General features: G+C 31.8%; 1 protein-coding gene across 2 annotated transcripts in view; it reads left to right on the plus strand.

The window, feature by feature from the left end:
• Window positions 1-20,700, plus strand: part of LOC115888571 (RING finger protein 10) — a 22,957-nt gene continuing 2,257 nt past the window's right edge. Inside the window, exons 1-11 of one of the 2 annotated variants that reach the window (XM_030908331.1) lie at window positions 1-375; window positions 573-731; window positions 786-860; window positions 927-1,080; window positions 1,404-1,494; window positions 4,866-5,050; window positions 8,234-8,688; window positions 8,746-8,841; window positions 9,291-9,446; window positions 10,154-10,470; window positions 15,541-15,784. In XM_030908331.1, the coding sequence (XP_030764191.1) occupies window positions 300-375; window positions 573-731; window positions 786-860; window positions 927-1,080; window positions 1,404-1,494; window positions 4,866-5,050; window positions 8,234-8,688; window positions 8,746-8,841; window positions 9,291-9,446; window positions 10,154-10,470; window positions 15,541-15,784 (2,008 nt within the window). In that variant the 5' untranslated portion in view covers window positions 1-299. Of the gene's footprint in view, window positions 376-572; window positions 732-785; window positions 861-926; window positions 1,081-1,403; window positions 1,495-4,865; window positions 5,051-8,233; window positions 8,689-8,745; window positions 8,842-9,290; window positions 9,447-10,153; window positions 10,471-15,540; window positions 15,797-20,700 lie in introns of both variants that reach the window. The other variant, XM_030908330.1, reaches the window with a different exon arrangement.

Raw genomic sequence — 20,700 nt, forward strand, 5'->3', positions numbered from 1 at the left:
TTATTTATCAATTATTTTCTCGTCGCCATTACTGTGGCGAGGTCGTGTGTAGTTTTCCGGCAAAAAATCGTCGGTCTCGACGACGGGGGAGTCAATTTTCCCCGCCAACCCTTACCCCAGTTTTACCACAGTCCTACTCTGCACAACGAATACACGGAAAATAGGAATTATTTATCCGTTTTTTCTTGTTGCTGATTTGTAAACATGGCTTTTTAAAATGTCTGCTATCAAATCTCGCGTGGCCACTCCTTTTGGAGGTGCACATCATCGTCAAATCGTAGTTTTTAAGTCTGGAGGAGATGGAGAAGAAAGGAAATCGCAATACGTCAAATTCGTCCAAGGGGTCTTCAGGGGCTGATCTTAAGAAAAACCAAGGTAACGAGATCTTTTGTTCTAGTTTCGTTCATAATCTTTGAGACGAATTACTGCGCATATGCGACTTATAGCTTTGCCAAAATTTGATGCAATTCACTGCTCAGTGCCTGGATTTTGAACTTTCTTATCTTCGAATGTCGATTTCGTTGTTAAACAGAAAGTACAGCGTCAATATTTGAAATGATAATGTGTTTTAGATGTGTCCCCGGGGAAAGCCTGGCCCCGCGGTGCCAAAAGGCGCCGCGAGCCACCCTGTGGATTCTCCAAAGCTAACGAAACATGTCGTAAACCCCAACCTCAGCGCAACACTAAAGCCTCTGATAAAAGACCGAAACCTCGTGGGTATTACTACTCAGGTGACTATTTTATAATATATTTTTTAGTTTTTGTTATATTAGTCCAATTCTCAGGTGCAGTTTCTCGAATTGAGGAGACCGGCTTAGATGAATTTGACGAACCAGAATTGGGATCGGTTTTTTTACCAGGTACTTATTGCTTTCTTACTGTTTTTTTTTTGTAATATAATAAAATATCTTATTTATTATTTGCAGGCAGCAAAAAGCAAAGCCTGAATCATTTATTGAATTTTTCATTTGCTCCTAGAGAGAGTCAGGAACAAGAGAAAAGGGATGGGGATAAATCAGTTGGGAAAATGTTGGGAACTAGAAAGCATAAATATAATAAGGAACATTTTCTACAGGCAAAGTAAGTTTCTGTTTATAATACAGGTATAACCAGTGTGTTCAGTTGCATGTTGTGATGTCACGTGGATTATATTGTCAAGATAATGATTGGTCATCTTTTAATTTCCCGCCAATTTGCACGAAACTAGTGCCTCTGTTTATATTAACAACTGGTTATATTAACTTTAATAAAATTGTTCAATTCTATATGTCTCATTATATAAACAATAATACATATATTTAGCAAACAGTTGTCCACATTTTTAATCAAAATACTAATTTGAAATAAATTTTGTTCTTATATTTTCTATCTATTTATGTATTTTTTTTTTGTGTATTTTATAGTTGTCAATTTATTGTGAATGGAAAAGGTGATTACAGACAATATATGATCAATCCGGATGCTTTAGTTGATTGGAATTTTATTGAACAAGTGGTAAGTAATTTTCTCTGTTATACATTATCTTAAAGCATTTCCAAAATGTTGAGTACACATTGTCTGTTCTTTTTGGCTTTGTGAAATTTTAAATTTTGGAAAACTAAAAAGATTCTCCTGTGAGTTTTTACATGATTCATAATGTAACAAATGAATGAGGAATCTGACAATAATTATTTAACTCTTTCGTGCAACTTTGTGGTTAAAAATAGTCAGATCTTGTTGGTAAAATAGTCATGGGTAGAAACCATTCCCCTGGCGACTGCGTTTCGTAATCCCAGACTGACCAAAAAAGCGCTAAATTTATGTTTAGCATTGGCAACATTGCTTTAAATGTGCGAAACACATAACCCAACATTTTCAGATTGTTTACAGATTTATTTTAGCAAATTTTCCTCTATTATGTATAGAATTGGTAAAAAAAATAACGGAAAATAGCAAAAAGCTGATTGTTCATTGAATATTTAACAAAATGTGCCTTTAAAAGAAAACCTTAAAAATATGAGAAATTAAGAAAAATTCAATGTTGAAATAATTTTTTGTTTTTCTGAAGAAAGGTAAGGGACCGCCAGAAAAAAGTTCAGATTCGTAATCTAGGACTTCAAAATAGGGTGTATACCAATGACATCGAAATAAATTAGACCCGGCGACTTACATTTTGGCGAAATCCATCATTGCCTTAGAAAATTGCATGTATGCCAAATTTCCACTTCGACCACATTTAAAAGGAAATCTTACCTACGTATACGTACAGGGATAGCTAACCCACATTGTAAACCAGGAATTCCAAATATAGATTACGTTGTAGAATACTTTACACCGATAATAATTAAAGGTAGCCTAGTATCACGAACTATGTACTCCCAATCAGCATTAGCCGTTATTTAAATCTTCTGTAATTATAATTTTTAGATTTTAAGAAATTTAACATAAAACAATCGACAACGTCGCAACGCCAGCTGATACTGAAAACGTACGCATTTTACTATCTTTCCTCCTAAATTCAGGCAGCCAACAAAACATCCAGTTCGAATTCGTTCATAAATTGCTTTACGGCGTTGCCAATGTGTTGTGGTTTTTCGAAATGTTTTATGAGGTGATTTCCAGATATTTTAGTGTTTTGTGGTATTATTTTTAGTGATTTTATTCAGAAACAATAAGACAATGGTGCGAACTTGCTTAATTTGCAAAAATAGAGACGATTTAAACCTAGTTTGATTTCGAAGGTGAGTAAGGCTATGTTACATCAGTGCGGTGCCGAAAGGTAAAATAGGAAAAAATCTTTGAAAATATTAGTAAATCACACAGTTTTGGAATGTACCGTTATAAGTACTGAACCATTACATTAAGTTAGTTTCGTCACGTTTGGTTTTATTGAATATCTTGATCATAATATTTAAATATTATCAAAACCAAGTATACAAATGCGAATATTAATTTGTTGAAAAAATATATAAAAAAATTAAAGATGTCACAATTACGAAAAATGTTCAATAGTGATTACCATATGATCGAAAAAAAACGGCGTGTATGAGGAATGTCATCGATGTTCATTTCTAAGCCAACTGGACGCCTTTTTTTCGATCATACTGATTGTTATTAGGATTTTTAGTTATTAAAGATGATTTTTTAAGTGTAAAATCAAAATAGATTTATATAATGGATATTACATACTAAATACCGTATGATCGAAAAAAAAACGGCGTCAAAGACTGCTGGGAATAACAATCGAATATAATTTTGGCGAGGTCTATTTCTAGATGTCATTTATTAAAAATTGACATAAAACTTGTCAAAAACTAATACTGATTATAGAAAAATTATAAAACGATAGAACGTTTCCAGAAACACAAATCGATATCCAAAAAAAAAATTTCGAATTTATATTACACCATTTAAAAATCAAATACAACCTTAAGGCGTACTACTGCCAGTAAGTGTCATTAAAAAAAAACAAGAGTAGGGGTCATGACATATCACCTTGCCAAAATTATCACCGATTGTCATTTTTGACGCCGTTTTTTTTGATAGTATAATTTTTGTGGTAATAGAGGAATGTATTTTTTGTTTTGTTTATTAAGACTAAAAAAATTATATAGTTTAAAAGATGAATGCGTCTTTGTTTGATATGTTTTATTGAATAGTCAATTATTTATTCAGTACAAGGTCCCGATTATCCGCGAAGAAACTGATCCCGAAATAAGTAAATATTTTAGAAATTTTCTTTTGTTTAACAAAGATCTTTATTATTGTTGTTATAAATAGTAATATTTTTATACCTAATATTAAATTGCAATTCGTCACGACAGTTTTAAAATATTCTCATTTTTCACCGTTGCTTCAATCAAAATAATACCATTAATTCACATAAATGTTTTATAAAAGTCGTCTTCGGCTCGTATTCATTGAACGCTTGATGGATTATATTACTACTGGAGCAATTTACAGACATTACTATGGAAATGTGCATATCATAATTTCAATTAGTTATTTTCGCGTATAGAAGTGATTGGAGTATAGAAGTAGTCATTTTCAAAATTTGAAGAGCCATCTAGCACAACAATATATCGTATCCAAAAATCATATTCACGAGAATATAATATTATAAATTATATATTACAAAGTAACTACGCCACTGGCACACATTCTCAAGATCTCTGAACAGCGTTGCCATTCTCTCGGGAATCCTTCATGACTGCGATCAGCCCGTCTTGTTCCCACTCGAATAGAACAAGAAACGAATGTCTGATTCTGATCTTTTTCTTTTTATGAATGAAATGCCGTGTCTACTTTATTTAGAGGTCATTGGTGTATACCAATTTTTGTGCATATCGGACGATTTCCAGTTTTTCCAATAATTACCATATAATTTTTTATAAATTTCTACTGTCAGATTATCTTCTTTCTTTGGTTCTTTTGATATAATCAGAAAAACATAGTATGATAGAAAATAAAACTGCGTCACAGTAGCTATATCTGTAAATGCTGGTGGAATATTGAATTAATTTGTCGTTGATTGTGGTATGAACTTGTCCTGGTAGATAAATGCCGTCCAACAGCGGCATACTGTAATAATTTGAACGTCAAATACTGTACCCATAAAAGCTTAAAGGGGTAGCGATGGGCATTACTATTCTTTTTAGTTAAATATTCATTCGTGACAAGTTTTTGGTATAAATAGGGGTGCGCCTGACAGAATTTTTACCGACTTGTCATTTCAAAGGCCACTATGAGGCCTTTTGTGTTTCATTTTACAGCTATTTTGACAAATCTTGCAATTTGCAATAAATGGATATTATCATGAGTTATTATTATGAAACTTTTTCAGTAACTCAATGCAATAATGTCAAGTTTTTTCCTCGACTTTATAGAATGTGCAAGTTAATGAGGAGCCTTCTTGTCCCATTTGTCTATATCCACCAGTGGCAGCTAAAATGACAAAATGCGGCCATATCTACTGTTGGTCCTGCATCTTGCATTATTTAGCTCTCTCGGACAAGGATTGGAGGAAGTGCCCTATCTGCTATGATGCTGTAAAGAAGGGAGACCTCAAAAGGTAAATATTTGCCAATAATTGGATTTATTCACATTTATTTTATTCAATAACAAATCAGTCAGCGTGTTATACGAGGTACCTGTACTAGACAAACCAACTTTCTTATTGTATGTTTTTTATTTCATTTCCCTATCTGAACTCCTCTTATATCTGGTATTTGTCTATTGCGCAGTAACAGTGACAAATGTCAACGTCATTTAATTTATTTATTTTTTATTTTTTTTATTTAAAAGTATATTATAAATATAAATATATAAATTTTCTGACATTTTTTCAATGATGTTTTCAATGACAGACTTTGCTAACAATATATTATGATCAATCCAGATTCTTTAGTTGATTGGAGTTTTATTTGAGATTTTCTCTAAATTGTATACAGATTATTTTATAAGCATTTCCAAAATGTTGAGTACACATTACCTGTTCTTTTTGGCTTTGTGAAATTTTGATTTTTGGAAAATTAAAAAGATTCTCCTGTGTGTTTTTTACATAATCAAAAATGTAACAAATGAATAAGGAATCTGACAATATATTATTGAATTATGTAATTTATTTTTATTTTCATAAAAATAATATCTAAGTATAATTCATATTTCATTTAGAAAAAACGTGAAAAGTTCCAGACATTACATATTATACCATTCTGGACAGTTCATCTGCGTGGTCTGTATTATAATGCATGCGACAGAGATAAATATAAATGACCGGTTGACAGAGAGAGAGACAAAATCAAAAGCGGCATACAGTGTTGCCGGTTTTTACGTGTGTAGGAAAAAATTAACCTATTTTAAAAACTTTCATGTATACAACTGAAATGAAAATAATATGTCTAAACTAAATATAATCTATTACAGCTGTAGTAAAATGAGTAACTAATTGTGAAAAATAAAGTTCCAACCCTAGATGCAACATTTTTCGTAAACGCCTACTTGTGCACTTTGAAATTTTGATGCAAAATCCGGCAATATCGTATAGAAGAAATGTATCAGCCCAACTTTTATGTCTTTTTAATACATCTGATTTTTCATTAAGCTGCCTACATCACTGTCTTACACGTTAAAATCCAGACCACACTTCTAAAATGACCAAATCGTTATATCATGATACATATCACGATATACCGATTTGGTAAATGATTTGGTCATTTTAGAAGTGTGGTTTGGATTTCAACGTGTAAGACAGATAATATAAATGACCTATTGACAGACAGAGAGGCAAAATCAAAAGCGGCATACAGTGTTGCCGGTTTTTACGTTTGTAGTAAAATTTGTGTAAAAACCTATTTTAAAAACTTTCATGTACCTATACTACTGAAATGAAGATAATATATCTAAGCTTAATGTAATCTATTAACCCTGTAGTAAAATAAGTAACTAATTGTGAAAAATAAAGTTCCAACCCTATGCCAGGTCCAGACCAAGGCGACAAAGAGTAAACACGATTTTGAGACAAAAACAAGACAAACTTGCGACAAAAAAGGGGAATTCTGACAAGACAAACTTGAAACAAATTGTCCACACCAAGGACAAAAGTACATCAAAGTCAAAAGTTTAGTTGTTTCGAATGAATTTTATTAACTATGTGTGATTTCACTGGTCTCCTACTGTTGGCAGCACACACCATCCACACTGCGCCGACAACTTGTCGTAAAATATACCAACAAAACATAAACACTTTGATCTTTACCGACTCGAGACGGGACATTGAAAAGTCTCCTAATTTTGAAACAAAACAAAATTGAGACAAAAATGTTGCAGAAATGTATTGGATTTGTCGCAATTTTGTCGTAAAACATGAATGTTTCTGTCTTGTCGTTGTTTTGTCTGCTTGGTCTGGACCCGGCACTAGATGCAACATTTTTTGTTAACGCCTACTTGTGCGGTTTGAAATTTTAATGCAAAATCGGTCAATATCGCATAGAAGAAATTTTTATCTTCCAACTTTTATCTCTTTTTAATACATTTTATTTGTCATTCAGCTGTCTATACCGTGCTGGCAACTGTTACTTTTGGGTCGGCATTTACATGTGTGGAAGTAAATCGCATAGGGATCTTATTAAGTCGGAGTGAGAGAAATGCGACCGACCGACGCGACGCGCGACGGTGTGCTGTTGCGGCGTTGCCGATACGCCTTTCCCTGTCAAGTAAAGTAAACTCACGAACGCAAAACGCTTATTTTTAAAAGACTTTTTTTTCAAGAGATAACTAGATAAAATCATTAGGTTTGGGTATACCTAGGTTTGTAATGTTTCTGAGCATCTGAAATGGAATTGTAAGGATATCGTTAGGGTGTCATTTTTTTTATAACGAGAAAACGCCAGTAATAGCGATAATTTATAAACTCAACTTTTTAACACATAACAGGCCATAACTCAAGAACCACTTTAGATATTGAAACTTTTTTTATTTTCAAGATCGGATATTTTACAATATGTTTACATAAGAAAAATTCGATAAGGTTGTTTTTTCCATTCAAAAATTGTAAACAATCCATCCATTTACTTTTAGAGCATAGCAATTTTCAGCAATCATGTAATTTTTTTATTGATAAAAATTTTCACATACTGTCTACAAAGAAAATACAGCAGAAGTATTAACAAAGTTCTTGAAAAAACTACAATCTATTATTTCTAATAGATTTCGAGATATCGATTTTTGAATTCAGAGTTCTAATAGCGCGACCACTATCGAACACCCACTCAATTCCACTTATTTTTACCAAAAATGCAAGTGTTTCTAGCTTGCACTTAAAAATTTCCAAGCTATAGGGAAAATTACAACGACTCGATAGTAAGTAAACAAATAAAGTATCACGAGACATAATTAAATCGTGAAGCTGAACGCATGATGTAGTACACCTTTCCCTAGAACTTTAAGTACTGACAGAGGTATTGATTGGGTCGACCGGTCAACTGCGACAAATCTGCTATATCCCCTTCCTCTTAGCGATGTGGATGTGCACAGTTTCTCGGTTTATTTCATACGTTTGGCAACGTGTTTACTGTCCTCTCTTTGTTCAGTACATTATAAACGCATTATATTCTTCATACATACGAAAATCTCGACCCAAGACTAACCTTTGCCAGCCCTTAGTATACTGTCTTACACGTTAAAATCCAGACCACACAGTTTCGATGACCAGATCGTTATACATTCCATTACATATTTTTAAATTTCTACATAGCGTTACTGTAACTTCGCACAAGACCTTCAACATCGACAACACTATAACATTCAAACTTATGAAGAGACGAAGAGGCAGTTTGATCGCCTATCCGGCAGACAGTGAAATGCGCGATAGCAACAACATTTTTAACATGTCGGACAGTGGTATCTTTGGATGTCATTCGAAATTATTGTTGGCCAATACTCAAAATATCTTGGATATTATTGATAAGGAAGCGACAGAATTGGAAGTGCAAACCGTTCAAGATGAAGATTGTCCAGAGAAGTGTTTTATCGACGAAGCTGTCCAGTTGTTGGAAGCTAGAAGACAGCTGGTGTTGAGTGATGATTCCCATCAACTAAATCAAGAAAAGAATCAACAAACTGATAGTAATGAAAATGTTTCCGAACAACATGCTGTAGAAAATGGTGAAAATGGAGATTCTGCTACAAAGTTTCATTATTTTTATCAAGGTAAGATTTCTGATTGAGTTTTCGGGATGATCATTTTAAAAATTGATTTTTCTTAAGCCTCTGATGGTCAGCATATCTATTTGCACGCCATCAACGCAAAAATGCTGGAACACACTTATGGTTCTTTGGAGTTTGGGCCTAAAACTATAACAGGTAATTATATAAAGATTTTAATTTTAGAATTTATGCTTGTTTGGTATGATCTATATTTGGAATTTTGACAGTGACCGATGTCCGTCAATAAAATGATAACCCCTAGTATCAAATTACAATGACAGTTACTAAAAACAATGTGCAATTTACGAAATGCTGTAATGACGTCACCAATCTCTTTCATCTGGTTGTTAAGTGAAAGATAGTTCGACAGTATATGACGTGACGTTGAATGATCACTGAACAAGCTATATCTGTATTATTAATGTTTTATTTTTCAACGATCGTCAGAATTATTTTTATTAACCTTTTTATCCCTTTCTAATAAAAGTGCCTTTTTACTAATTCCATTATTACATAAAAAAATATACACTCTTTTTTTAATTCTATTAGTACAAAAGTTGGAATGATTTTTCGTTATATGGGTTTTAATATTTTTATTTCGATAGGCAAGATATTAGAAAAAGAAGGAGGGTCTATGACAGAGGAGCTTCGCAGGAGATTGAGATATCTGCAACATCTGCCTGTCACTTGTCAATTTGAAATAGCTGAAATTCGCCTGCGTCAACCAATTGTCAGCAAGGAGACTTTGAATCATTTCAAAGGTAATTTAGTTCAAAGACTACTTTGAAAAAAAAATGCAGATAGTAATATTATATTCTAAGTTGTGATAATATTTTGAGATATGTTGGATCTCTTAAAGGATAAATAATACATTGATAGTGGTATTAGAATTCCGATTCCTTTTTTTCGATTTTTCTCTTTTAAAGTTTAATGTCCCCGGATTGTCTTTACAAGAGGAAAAAAACTTGTTCTAAAATGGTTAATCCCGTTTATACTTTTCCAAATTTCCAGAGCGTTTTACAGGAAAATACAAAAATATGAAAATATAGTTAAACTCTCAAATTAAAACGCGTTTCTATGGTAATATGATTTCGTTTTCATCCTTTGTTGGATGGTTAGTATTAATTTTGATTAACGTAATATATTTTCCTATTCAGCACCTTCAATCTTATTTGAGCACAAAATTATAATTAGTGATTGTAACCTTTCCAATCAATTACTTAAATTTAGTGCTAAATTAAAAGGAAGTTTAATTAACCTTGATATATAATTTATTATATTAAGGTCAGTCTACTTTCTACATCTGCTATTAAAATTATATGTCTTTCTTATGCTAAAAATTTTCTACCACCATTATATATACATGTGCTGTTTTAAGGTTCGGGGTTACCAAACAACGATAACCCAAAAGACCATAGATTTTTCTTTAATATATATGCTTGTATTCTAACCATATTTATCTTTACAGAACAAGTGGATGCGAGGATCAAGAAACGCCAACGTCGAGCTCGAGAAGAGAAGAAACGCGAAATCCGCATCGAAGTCGAAGAAAATCGGAAACTAGGGCGCTACGAAGCCCCAGAGCTTCATCTGGAGAACCATTCCCAATTTCCGGACGTGCGGGAGGCCCATTATATGTTTCCGGACTTTATATCCGCTTCCAGACCCCGGTCGGAATCGGAAACTGCTTCAAACGTTCCAGAGGAAGAAAGTGTGAACTTGGAAAATACTTCATTAACCAGCGTATCTCTGGATAGCAGTTATTCTGGACCATCTTTTGCTTCGGTGAGTAATATTGTGTTAAATTGTTTTTTCTATACAGGGTGGTCCGAACAGTATTCTGGAAACTTCGGCAGCATATTCTGTATATAAAAATAAGTAAAAAAGTTCGTATAAATGTATGTCCTAAAATGCTTAGTTTCAGACATACAGGATGGAGAAGTTTCATTTTAATTTCGATTTTTTCCCAAATGATTTCCCGAAAATTGTGTCTGGAAGTTTTTTGAGAGAAATTTGATTTTGATGTCAATATGACTTCTACTTCTAGACGGCGCCACCTACATATTTTTAACTGGTTGGAAGAGTAATAACTTTTCGTCCTTACCTGTATAAAACTACTGAGTAAAAAAAATATACATTTACGATTTTATTATGTGAAAAATGTCTCTTGGTAAAAATCGTTACGACCAATGGTTCTCAAGATATTTTGAATCGAAATTATCAATATCTGTCATCATTGACATAAATTAAACATGTTGATTAAATAGTTATCAGACTGAAATCATAAATTTGAAATGTTTTTGTGCCAAAAGTTCAACAGAAACTGTTTTATCGCCATTTTTTTCAAAGAAAAATTTATGATTAATTAAAAGAAAAAGAAAAAGTTTCCAAATCTACCATTTCATTTTAATAATTATCCACTCAACACGTTTATTTTTTGTCAATAATGACATGTAATGCCTATTTCCATTCTAAATATCTTGAGAACAGTCACTCGTAGCGATTGATACCAAGAGACATTTTTTACGTAAAAAATCAGGGAAATGTATATTTTTTCACTCAGTAGTTTTATACAGGTATGGACGAAAAGTTATTACAGTTCAAACTAATTAAAAAATCTGTAGGTGGCGCCCTCTACAAATAGGAGTAATATTGACATCAAAATCAAATTTCTCATGTCAAAAAACTCCCAGATATCAATTTTCATCAAAATATTGGCGGACCTTCAGAAATTATTTGGAAAAATCGAAATAAAAATGAAATTTCTACACCCTGTATCTCCGAAACTAAGCATTTTAGGACGTACTTTTATACAAACTTTTTACTTATTTTTATCTGCAGAATATGCTGCCGAAGTTACCGGAATACAGTTCGGACCACCCTGTATATCAATAAATAATATCAGATATGATCTATCTATGTGTTACATAAAAAGGTAATCAGTATTTTTCTAAATGGCCTAATAAATTGTAACAAGTAAATATGTAGGATGTAGATAGGTATATTCATATCGGCACTAAATTCTTATTAGTGAATGTGATACTTGATGATCATTTACTGATATTTGGTGCTAAATAAATTGGAAGAATAATTAACCTTGATGTACAATAAATTATATTAAGGTCAGTCTCCTTTCTACATTTCATTTTACATACTTAAGCCTTATTCAGAACCTCGAAATTAGTGGTTTCAACTATACTTTATACTTATGAATTTTCGTTCATTTACAAAAAAAAATCCAGTGAAAATTAATAGAATTTCCTAGCAACCATAGACTTAAAATAAAATATAGACTACACTATTTACATCTCAACGCGGACAAACAACCTTTTTTGCACACATGTTTACTTCTGGGTACAGTCGACCGAGCCTTCCTCATCCAGCCTATGTTGTCACGTCTTTAATATTATCAATATTTTTTTTCTTGTTATACACATATATTGAGATATTAATACTACAGTTTAATAAAGTAGGTTTTAATATTCCATAGATGTATTAAATATAGTCTACTAAATTATAAGTCGGATACTGTTTAATAAGGATAAGTCCTTTACAATATGACAACACCGATTAGAGGCGAGGGAGCCTATTCATTCATTTATTACCTTGTAGTACGTGTCGCACGTGTGTGGTAAACCTTTGTTGCCGCTATCTCCCCGGCTGTATTAACGCATTTTCTTAGCTTGTAGTCCTTAAGTGTTTATTTTATTGACTTTTTCTGTTCAAAAACTATAAAACATGGTTCGCCAGTGCCAAATTTGCAAGAAATTTGACTTAAATAATCCAATTAAGTCTTGAAACGACTTTCGACCGGTAGGCAACTCTCAATTTACCCATTAGGTGTCAGTGGCGTTGTTGTAGAAAGGCGCTTATTTAGATAATATTTTAGTAAAATGTAAAATCTGAATTTTTTCTCTTACATTACAATATTGACTTACTTACATTGTAACAAAACCATAATTATAACCCTGTTAATAATTAATAATGTTTTTATTAAAAATATATTCCGGTTTATTCTAAAATTATCTTCAGAATCTAAAATAACATACAAGAATTTTAAAATGATATTACATTATGAAACAATATTTTTTAATATACCGGGTCGTCTCAAAAATGGCTCACCCCTATAACTTTTTTATTTTTTCAGATACAAAAAAAACTTGTATGTTAGTAGGTATATGACATAAATTAGGATTTATTGACGTATTCAATTGTTTTTGGTCTCTTCCTGTTTCACCGAAATGATTACATCTTTTGATTTTTAAAGGCACCCTCGGTATATTGCTACTTTATTCAATAAAAAATGACACTCTGAATAGAATGACTATCATATGTCAACTTTTGACATTGTCGCTTAAAAACAAATCGTATTTTAAATTTCAATCTAGGGTGCCATGGTGTTGTTAAAAACACTAAGTTTTAATCAAGGAGCCTTGGAAAAATAGTTTTGATCGTCTAATGGGTTTCGTGTCTTGTTTAAGCCGATTAAAAGATGTACAAATCGTAGTTTTAATCATACATATGTCAATTTTTTCAAATGAAACAAGGGAGACTCATTAGCATATTTGGAAAAATCATTTTTTTATGAATATATTGATACCACACACTTTGGTATTTCGAGTCAAATTGTCGTTATGAACCGCGTGTTACAATTACAATAAAACCATATGCGAAAATGTCAAAAGTTGACATATTATGCTATGTCACTCTATTCAGAAATCAATATTATTATTAAAAATTAAATTGTTATCATTTTCTATCGAATAAAGTAGAAATATACCGAGGGTACAGTTTAAAAATTAAAAGTTATATTCATTTCCGGTGAAACAGGAAGTGACCAAAAACAATTGAATGCGTCAATCAATCCTAATTTATGTCATATACTAACATAACATAACTATTTGAAAATATAAAAAAAAATTGAGGATGAGCCACTTTTGGAACGCACCCGCTATAATAAAGACAGTACCGTGTTAAATAAATGTAGTTTTCATATTATCCACTTCCTATCACCTTCCTTGCTTTAATGGAACAGATTTATGTTTTCTCTAATTTACATAATAAGACGTCACTTAACCAGAAAAAAATTACAAAAATCATATTTTTTTTTCTCTCCCTGTCGCCGATTCTATTATATCTGTGAAATAGATCCTGTTTTGATTAATATTAGGGGTTGTACATGTTTGACTAAAATTAATAATTTATTATTAATTTCAAAAATTACAATAATTTCGTTAATAAAATTTCTTCTATAACGTGTATTTTATTATTTTTATCCTTTTTGGACTCTAAGACGTTTTTTTAAACTTTTATTCCAAAAACCCTGTCCTAAATCTTAATAAAATATAAAAAAGTTTAAATACGATATATTTTTAATTTAATTATAGCTTCATTAAAATAAAAAAGTTACCCGGCTATGATACGGAGAGTTCAGGTGTACTTGAGAAACGAAAGACAGTGTTGTGTTTCTCGGCAGAGTCGTCAGGGAACGACCGTTATGACAGAGACAACCTATCTATCGCTCGTGTCGCACTCGTTATAACCTAAAACAATAACACAACAATAACAAGACGTTGTCTGACCGCATGATCCAGCTATTTATGAATGAGATGCTCAGTCTATATTTTATTTTAAGTCTATGCTAGCAACAGATTGCGTTAGTCAGTTGTATCCATAGAGGAAGCCTAATATTTAGCTTATAAAACTTTGAATAAAAAGATTAAGGAATGAGCACATCAAAAATCTTAGATCCACCGCGATGGGACTCAAATATGGCCGACTTAAATTCCGGTTTATCAGTGCCGTTCTAATTTTAATTAAAAAGTGTAGAACTATGATGTAGGGTAGACGTGGGGTAGACTCAATAATTTGTTGTTTTATTTTACGTTGTGAATAAATGTTGGTAATTATTAAAATTGTTATAAAAATATGTAATTCTAATAAAAATAGATAAGTTATAATAATTATTTATTAACACAAACATCCGATACGCTACTGAAGCAGGTGAGTCAAATTGGCGTATCTAAGTTCTTTGACATCTAATCTTTGAACAGTAGTAAATAAAACCAAAATGCAAGAAAAAATATATAATTAGTTAATTTAAGTGAATTTCATAAATGATTAGTTTACTACACGTATGTATATTATATAGTCACTTACTAGCGGAAAGTTATTCCATTATTTCACTCGATTTTTGACCGATATCTACCGCACTCTACACAACCAACTACTTTACAGTCTTACTAAACCAGTGTCGTTGTTAATTTAAGTTCTGCCACACTTTCCATCTAGATTTACTACCTTTATACAACTATCAGTAGTAGAATAAATAATAAATAAGATAAAATAAGCTCAGTAAAGGTTGACAAATCCACAAAATTTCAAATCAAATTCAAATGTGTCAAATGAATCGTCAAACAGAGCTGTCAAAGATCCCCACCCTAGAGCCTTTTTTTCACCCACCATGCATGAATACATGGATAACATTATACTCCTTTAATCTTTTTATTCAAAGTTATAAAACAATCAACTTTTGCTTTCTAACCACAATTTCTCTTGACGGAAGATAATCAAAGACGGAAAATAATCCAAACCAAACCAAAACAACATTTCTCGCAAACTTTGAAGTATAATTAGTGGAAAAGTTGAAGGTTTGATAACTTTTTCTACTAATTGAAAATGTCTATCACTCATTTTGATGTTCTGAATGCTTACAGTGAAAGTAAAAGAACAAACTTCTATGCTAATTAAAACCACTAATTTATTCCACTAATTGCGAGGTTCTGAATGAAGTTTTAGTTTTTAAAGGAAAAAATATATGAAAATACAAACGTTCCCTTCGTTTTTTCCAAATAGATGTTGGCAGCCGAAAAGAAATCCTCTTGGCCCGTTCTAAAATCGTCACCTCAATCGTCGTCCACTCCATCGAAATGGATCAACGTCACAGGCTCGAAGGCGGGTTCGTCTTTTAAACCGACCAATAGGAACGCAGACGACGACGTCGTCGAATCGGAATACTTCGAACCTGTACATACCTTCAACAGGAGCTTCGGGGATGCCCTGGCCGAGGCGCTAGCAACCGCCAGTTTGGAGGATAATGGTAAAGATACTGGTAAGAACATAACCTTGATTAGTAAGTCTTGAATCTGTGGTAGAAGTATTTCATAGAAATCCGTTATGAATTATTTAAAGTTTGTCCAAACTAAGCTAGCTCCAAACCAAATCAAACCGAACTTATTGTAGGCTAAACAAACCTACTTAAAGTTAAGAGAACCGGAACGCGCACAATCGTTAATTTCGGATCGTACTTGTAGTTTTCTAACCACTGTTGCCAAGTTAGCGGTTTTCCCTCTAAATCTAGACATACAGGTGAAGTACAAAAAGTCATTTTTACTCCAAATAGAACATGCTATTTTTTTTTCAAACGCCGCAAATAAGTTTTTAAACAATTTGAAACGTTCCAAATAATATAAAAAGATTTAAAAGTTGTACCTTGTAAGTAATTATACAGGGTCGCTGTTATGTATGGAACCGGTCGATTATTAGGTAAAATATAGGAGTACCGCAAAAAATTATATACAAAAGTTATAGAATTTTTATCTATTAGCAAGTCTTAAATTTAAGTATACAGGGTCGGTCACAAATTCGTAGCACATAAAAGTTTCATTTTTTAAAATAAAACCCCCTGTATATTATTGCATATTTTAATTCTTCCTTCAATTCTAAGCAAAAAATCGACACAATGTATCTCAAACCAACCGTTTCCGAGTTATTGACTTTTGAACATATCACTTGAACCATAGACTTAAAATAAAATATAGACTGAGCATCTCATTCATAAATAGCTGGAACATGCGGTCAGACACTGTCTTGTTATTGTTGTGTTATTGTTTTAGGTATTAAGAGTGCGACACGAGCGATAGATAGGTTGTCTCTGTCGTAACGGTCGTTCCCTGACGACTCTGCCGAGAAACACAACACTGTCTTTCGTTTCTCAAGTACACCTGAACTGTCCGTATCATAGCCGGGTAATTTTTTTATTTTAATGAAGCTATAATTAAATTAAAAATATATCGTATTTAAACTTTTTTATATTTTATTAAGATTTAGGACAGGTTTTTTAAACAATTTAGAGTCCAAAAAGGATAAAAATAATAAAATACACGTTATAGAAGAAATTTTATAATCGAAATTACGTAATTTTTGAAATTAATAATAAATTATTAATTTTAGTCAAACATTTACAACCCCTAATATTAATCAAAACAGGATCTATTCCACAGATATAATAGAATCGGCGACAGGGAAAGAAAAAAAAATATGATTTTTGTAATTTTTTTTCTGGTTAAGTGATGTCTTATTATGTAAATTGGAGAAAAAATCTGTTCCATTAAAGCAAGGAAGGTGATAGGAAGTGGATAAAATAAAAACTACATTTATTTAACTCGGTACTGTCTTTATTATACCGGGTGCGTCCCAAAAGTGGCTCATCACCATAGTTTTTTTATATTTTCAAATAAAAAAACAAGATTTAGTATGTTAGTATATGAAATAAATTAGGATTGATTGACGCATTCAATTGTTTTTGGTCACTTCCTGTTTCACCGGAAATGACTATAACTTTTAATTTTTAAACGGCACCCTCGGTATATTTCTATTTTATTCGATACAAAATAACACTCTGAATAGAATGACATATCATATGTCAACTTTTGACATTTTCGCATATGATTTAATTGTAATTGTAACACGCGGTTCATAACAATTTGACTCCAAATACCAAGTGTGTGGTATCGATATATTCATAAAAAAATGCTTTTTCCAAATATGCTAATGAGTCACCCTTGTTCCATTTGAAAAAATTGACATATGTATGATTAAAAATACGATTTGTACATCTTTTAACCGGCCTATACAAGACACGAAACCTATGATTAAAACTTAGTGTTTTTAACACCATGGCACCCTGGATTGAAATTTAAAATATGATTTGTTTTTAAGCGACAATGTCAAAAGTTGGCATATGATATGTCATTCTATTCAGAGTGTCATATTTTATCGAATAAAGTAGCAATATACCGAGGGTGCCTTTAATCAAAAGATGTAATTATTTCGGTGAAAAAGGAAGAGACCTAAAACAATTGAATACGTCAATAAATCCTAATTTATGTCATATACCTACTAACATCCAAATGTTTTTTTGTTATCTGAAAAAATAAAAAAGTTATAGGGGTGAGCCACTTTTGAGACGACCCGGTATATTAAAAAATATTTTTTCATAATGTAATATCATTTTAAAATTCTTGTACAGTGCGTCTGTCCGTTCTGTAGCTACGGGGTATCCGTGAGAGGGGAAACGATATTTTCTCGATGTTTTTCGTAAAAAATTAGAGGACGCGTCCCATCAATAAAAATTCGACAAACTTGCAAGTAGCCAATAAAATGAGTGGGCGGAGCGATTTGCGGCGTTGTACTCGTCAAGTCGACCTATAAAATATATTGCTGTTTATTTAAATGTTTTTTGTCCACATTCCTTTCATAGACACAGATCCAGCAGACGCCACTTTATGTTATTTTAGATTCTGAAGATAATTTTAGAATAAACCGGAATATATTTTTAATAAAAACATTATTAATTATTAACAGGGTTATAATTATGATTTTGTTACAATGTAAGTAAGTAAATAATGTAATGTAAGAGAAAAAATTCAGATTTTACATTTTACTAAAATATTATCTAAATAAGCGCCTTTCTACAACAACGCCACTGACTCCTAATGGGTAAATTGAGAGTTGCCTACCGGTCGAAAGTCGTTTCAAGACTTAAATGGATTATTTAAGTCAAATTTCTTGCAAATTTGGCACTGACGAACCATATTTTATAGTTCTTGAACAGAAAAAGTCAATAAAATAAACACTTAAGGACTACAAGCTAAGAAAATGCGTTAATACAGCCGGGGACATAGTGGCAACAAAGCTTTACCGCACACGTGCGACGCGTACTACAAGGTAATAAATGAATGAATAGGCTCCCTCGCCACTAATCGGTGTTGTCATATTGTAAAGAACTTTCCTTTTAAACAGTATCCGACTTATAATTTAGTAGTATAAGGACTATTTAATACATCTATGGAATATTAAAACCTACTTTATTAAACTGTAGTATTAATATCTCAATATATGTGTGTAACAAGAAAAAAAATATTGATAATATTAAAGACGTGACAACATAGGCTGGATGAGGAAGGCTCGGTTGACTGTACCCAGAAGTAAACATGTATACAAAAAAGATTGTTTGACCGCGTTGAGATGTAAATAGTGTAGTCTATATTTTATTTTAAGTCTATGACTTGAACAGTTTGATTTAATTAATTTCTATATGTTCAGTTTCATTTAACGATACCATTCTGCCGAAACTGTGATACTGATATAATGGTTTTTTAAATGCCTACTAGCTACTAGTAAATTTAAGTATACAGGGTCGGTCATAAAGTTGTGGCACATCAAACTTTATTCTTTTTTTAATGAAACCTCCTGGTATATTATTGCATATTTCAATTCTTCCTTCAATTTTAAGCAATAATTGTAATACACGATATACATAAATTGAAGAATTGATATGTTAAACGAAAATTTTGTGATTTCCAAACTTCATATAATCTCATTGGGACCTAATGTCAAATGTTATTAAGTATCACAGTTCCGGCAGAATGACATCGTTAAATGAAACTGAACATCTCGAAATTAATTAAATAAAATTGTTTAAGTGATATTTTCGGAATCAATAACTCGGAAACGGTTGGTTTGAGGTACATTGTGTGTATTTCGGTTTTTGCTTAGAATTGAAGGAAGAATTGAAATATGCAGTAATATACAGAGGGTTCTATTTAAAAAATGAAACTTTTATGTGCCACTACTTTATGACTGACCCTGTATACTTAAATTTATGACTCGCTAATAGATATTTAAAAATCCTATAACCTTTGTATTTAACTTTTTACGGTACCTCCTATAGTTTACCTAATAATCGACCGTTTCTATACATAACAGCGACCCTGTATATCGAGAAACTATGGTTACGCTCGTTGAATTTGACACTTTATGTCAGTTTAATAATATATTCTCGTACTTTCATGCCTGGCCTAGGCGTTAAAATGACTTTTTTATATTGTCAATCATGTCGCAAAAATTAATACTTTTGTGATGTTTGAAAAAAAGTATGTTTTGATAGCGGCTTAAATTTTTGAATATAAATAAATAAAAACAAATCTAAATAAGGGTTTTTAGAAAATTTGCACCAATAATTGCGTAATTATTGTCATACGTAAGGGGAAAACAGATTATGTCACAAAACCGACTTCCAGAGAAAACAATTTAATATTGCCAAATATAATTTTAAAGTTACTAAACTTTGAAAAAGAAGACTAAGGAAGGAGCATAATGCTATCCATGTATTTATGCATGGTGGGCGGAAAAAGGACTCTAAAGTGGGGATCCTTGACAGTTCTGTTTGACGATTCATTTGACACATTTGAACATGATTTGAAATTTTGTGGATTTTTCAATCTTTACGGAGCTTATTTTATGTTATTTATTATTTATTCTACTACTGATAGTTGTATAAAGGTAGTAAATCTAGATAGAAATTGTGGCAAAACTTAAATTAACAGTGACACTATCGCGATTTATTGAAAAAGTCTCTAAAATAGATGGTTGTGTAGCGTGCGCTAGATCTCGGCAAAAATTGAGTGAAATAATGGAACAACTTTTCGCTAGTAAGTGCCTATGTAATATACACATACGTGTAGTAAACCGATCATTTATGAAATTCACTTAAATTAACTAATTATATATTTTTTCTTGCATTTTTGCTTTTATTTACTACTTGTCAAAGAATTTAGATACCTCAATTTGACTTACCTGCTTCAGTAGCGTATCGGATGTTTGTGTTAATAAATAATTATTAAAACTTATCTATTTTTATTATAATATGTTTTTATATAACAATTTAATAAC

This window comes from Sitophilus oryzae, unplaced genomic scaffold (assembly GCF_002938485.1).
Source record: "Sitophilus oryzae breed Bouriz unplaced genomic scaffold, Soryzae_2.0 scaffold_801_pilon_pilon, whole genome shotgun sequence".
NCBI lineage: Eukaryota > Metazoa > Arthropoda > Insecta > Coleoptera > Curculionidae > Sitophilus > Sitophilus oryzae.